The 3787-nt window shown below is 38.8% G+C and overlaps 1 protein-coding gene across 2 annotated transcripts in view; it reads right to left on the bottom strand.

Moving 5' to 3' along the window:
- LOC125038786 (cysteine and histidine-rich protein 1 homolog) overlaps window positions 1-3024 on the bottom strand; it is a 23637-nt gene extending 20613 nt beyond the window's left edge. The window contains exon 1 of one of the 2 annotated variants that reach the window (XM_047632399.1): window positions 2211-3024. In XM_047632399.1, the coding sequence (XP_047488355.1) occupies window positions 2211-2420 (210 nt within the window). In that variant the 5' untranslated portion in view covers window positions 2421-3024. The remainder of the gene's footprint in view (window positions 1-2210) is intronic. The other variant, XM_047632398.1, reaches the window with a different exon arrangement.
- Between the last annotated feature and the right edge of the window lie 763 nt (window positions 3025-3787).

The raw sequence follows: 3787 nt of genomic DNA, 5'->3' as shown, positions 1-3787 counted from the left end.
ACTGTGTAAAATGCAATAGCATCTGCGATTAAAATGTACCTCTGCCCATTCCCTTCCTAGATTGACCATGATGTGAATACCAGCTTGCTGTAAAGTAAATGTAGAACAAATACATAACAAGTTTAAGCTGATGCTGCATAACACTAACTTGCTGAAGGTAATACCTAAAGAAGTATATTGTATGTGATCTTCCTACAATAAGTATTACTTTCAATGAATAAAATTCTAAATAGTTTGCATGGGTCTTCTATCCTCCCTTCATAAATCATTAGAATTCTAAAGTCTTTTCTTAGAGGTTGAATATCATAGATTTTTTTTTCAACAAAGTCACTCTGCTAAATGTATTATGAAAGGTATAAAAGATCCACTACTTCTCATTCTAAATACTGACAAACCTTAGCATGAAATGCAGCCTACCAGAAAAAAAAACTTGTTTCAGCTAGCATCTGGGCATAAAATACCTTCAATATAACCCAAAGACCAGACCTGTTACCATAAAAATAAGTACTTTTAAAGCCCATCACATTAATGAGCTATTTACAATTTTCCAATTTTCATGCTTTACAATCTGAGCTCCCGTATTTTTTTTTCTCATACATAAAACACTGTTAATGTTACTCAACTCTACATACACGGCTTTTCATTTGAAAAGCAATTGTAAATGACTGAAATGGAAAATGTATCATTTATGATAGTTACTTAGAGATAACTGATGAAAACTGATGAAGACTGTAAATGAAATTATGTATTATAAGATCTGGTCTTTCACTAAGTGGAAAATAAAAATCCCAAAGTATCTTATCTAATGCTGAAACATTATGCTGCTAGGTGTTAAACTATCACAACAAGGTATATATAAAACTTAAAATTTAAGCTGTAAAAAAATCAGAGTAGCATTGTTAATGTATTTTCAAATTTTAGTAACTAGTATATTTGATCAAAGTCAACGTTACTGAGCTGTAAGGTAAAATAATATATTAATTACAAACAAGCTTGTGAAACAAACCTATTCATCTCCAATTTTATTAATAAAAAAATGCAACTGCTCATACTAGCAACAGATGTAATGAATATCAAACAAAAGATAGGCTTGTTCCAATAATATACGAACACCTGAAAATAAGATTATCCTGAAAAAAGAATATTAGAGAGTACAAAATATAAAGGGTTTATATATCCTAACAACAGTAAATATCCAATCAAGAGAGATAGGGGATATGTAATGGCCGGACAAATGGCAGAAATTCCTTCTATACCTAGCTGTAATGCCTTGAAAACAATGGCACTACCTATGACATATCTATTAAAGACAATGACAACAGTTTCTAAATAGTCTCAAGGATAATCACACATTAAAACAAATTCAAGAGATTATGAAATAAAAACTCTAGGTGAAGACAAAGACAAAGTGGGAAAGAGAATGAGAGACAAAGAGAGAAGAGAGACAAAGAAAGAGAGAGGAAAATCAAACTCATGAGCAATAACTTGTGTTTGATAAATGGAAGGGTATAGTTTCAGTTTCACACAGCCATACTGTATGAGGTAAACTTTGCCTGTTATGTATAACAGAACAGAAAACAAGACACTTTTCATCTGTGGTATTTCCTTTGCAAGATGATAATAATAAAGTTGTGCAACACATACAGGAAATTCTAAAGATACTATTAAAGAGAGAGGAAAAACTACACTCGCTTATACATGAAATAATCTGTACGGGCAAAGAATAACATTAGAAATTATGAAATAGCTCACAATAAATGCTGTGTGGAGAGAAAGTCCAAAATGATCAGGTGGGGGTCTAGGGGCAAAGCCCTCAAGTTAGGAAGGTCTATGGTTCATACTGCAGTTATAGTGGCTGAAGTAATAGGGGCTTGGTCTCTGGGGGGGTGCGGTCACTTTGTGAATGATTGACAATACTTTCACTTACTGTCACTTGCTTGGAAAACAATAAGAAATGGAATTATCTTAAACCACGATTAATTGAAACCAGGAATGACAAATGCATGGTAGGATGGCCGTGTAAAACTAATCAATTACCAATGGAAGCTAGACTGCCAGAGAGATGGAGAGGATAGAAGAAAATGAGAGAACGAGCAATGAGACAGACAGCCACATAAACGAAATAAAATGACAAGTCATCTCGACTCTGGAGAGATAGAGAAAAGACTGAGACAGAAGATTAGAGAAAACAGGGAGACACTCAGACTGACCTGGTAGACGGCCGAGCGAGGGAGGTCCAAGCACACAGCGCAACACAAAATGCCTCCCAGACGCGCTTCTAATTTATTCTCGGGGTCATCTCTATCGCAGGACTCGAGTCTCCTTTTCTTTATGGCAATTTCCTCCTCCTCCACCGTGTCCTCGCACCTCTTCTCAGCCACGGAAGGCGAGGCAGAGGACGTAGGTGCTGGCTCAGTCATGGTGGTTCCTCCTGCAGTAGACGTTCCAGAGAGACTCCTCTCGTCGACGCTCTCTTATTATCGTCTCCTCTACTTTACTCTGATCCTCAATGAGCCTCTTTCTTTGAAAACGGAACTATGTATATCTTCCTCTCTCTCTCTCTCTCGTCTACAACGGCTTTTTCTCCCTCTTTTCCCCTTCTTTCGGCCGCTCGTCTACTTCGGTGGAGGTTTGTTTTGCTCTGATCAGCTGTTCTGGCAAAGGCGTGTCTCGCCCTCGCGCTCTTCCGCCCAAAACAAAGTAGTTCCTCGCAACTTGCTCGGTTTTAGGGCCTTCGCGCGAGAAATGGGGGTCGATGGAGGCACTTGGATAATAGATGGGTCGATTTCGAGGATTTGGGTACTCGAATGCGTGGCTTAAAGCTTGTGATTGGAATAATGACCTACATTGCTTTGTTAGGCATTGCGTAAAACGAGACAAGAAAGGAGATTGTGCGAGGTTCATTTTTGGCGTCGAGAGGGGTTTGGGCATAAAAAAATAAAAATAAAGATACATAATTATAGTACATGAAATAAAGTTACACTCGATTATCAAGGAAACTCTCTTAATAGACGCATTCATAGCCCATTCACCACCGATCGCGAAAATTAAACCTCGCCAAAGACGAACGTACCCCGAGGGAAAGTATGACAGGAGGGAGATGAGCCCCGATATAGTGAACCACAGTACCGTTCTACGCAGTAAGAATATAATATAAAACACGAAGATGAAACAGAGAAACGTGAAAAAGATATAAAATAATCGACGAGAGGATAATTAAAATGAGAGGGGATGCTGACACACTCTCTTGCGATAGTCAGGTGCCGTATGTCGAAGATCCGTCGTAATTCAACCAAAGGCTATCCATATATACTTTGTTCTTAGCTGACTAAAAGTACTTTCAATATCCCAAGTCTTAAAGCCTTTGCAGTCATGTACCTCCACGCAGATCATCCTCCGCAGAAACATGATGAAACACATTCCCTCACGCGTTGCCAGCCAGACTTGTGAGATCCCGTCCCTTACACGTTCCTTTGATTTTTAGTGCGATAAAATGCCAGAAAGTTCTACGGTGGCTCGCTAAAAGTTTTCTTCTGAGAGGTTATTCACCCTAGGGATGTACAATGATGCTGTCAGATAACGTGCGGTGGTTAGTTTTAGTTTAAAAATATATGCATTCATGTTTTATGTTTGGGGAAATGCATAATGGATTGCGTGACTCCCTGGCGACGCGCGCAGACATGTTCGTTGGCTCGCGATTCATGCACGCACGCAAACACACACACACTCAACCAAACGCACGCACACACACACACACGCATGCACGCAAACACAAACACAAACACAA

Source organism: Penaeus chinensis, chromosome 25 (assembly GCF_019202785.1).
Source record: "Penaeus chinensis breed Huanghai No. 1 chromosome 25, ASM1920278v2, whole genome shotgun sequence".
Classification (NCBI taxonomy): domain Eukaryota; kingdom Metazoa; phylum Arthropoda; class Malacostraca; order Decapoda; family Penaeidae; genus Penaeus; species Penaeus chinensis.
The sequence above is the reverse complement of the archived record's forward strand: the minus strand, read 5'-3'. Positions and strand labels throughout refer to the sequence as shown.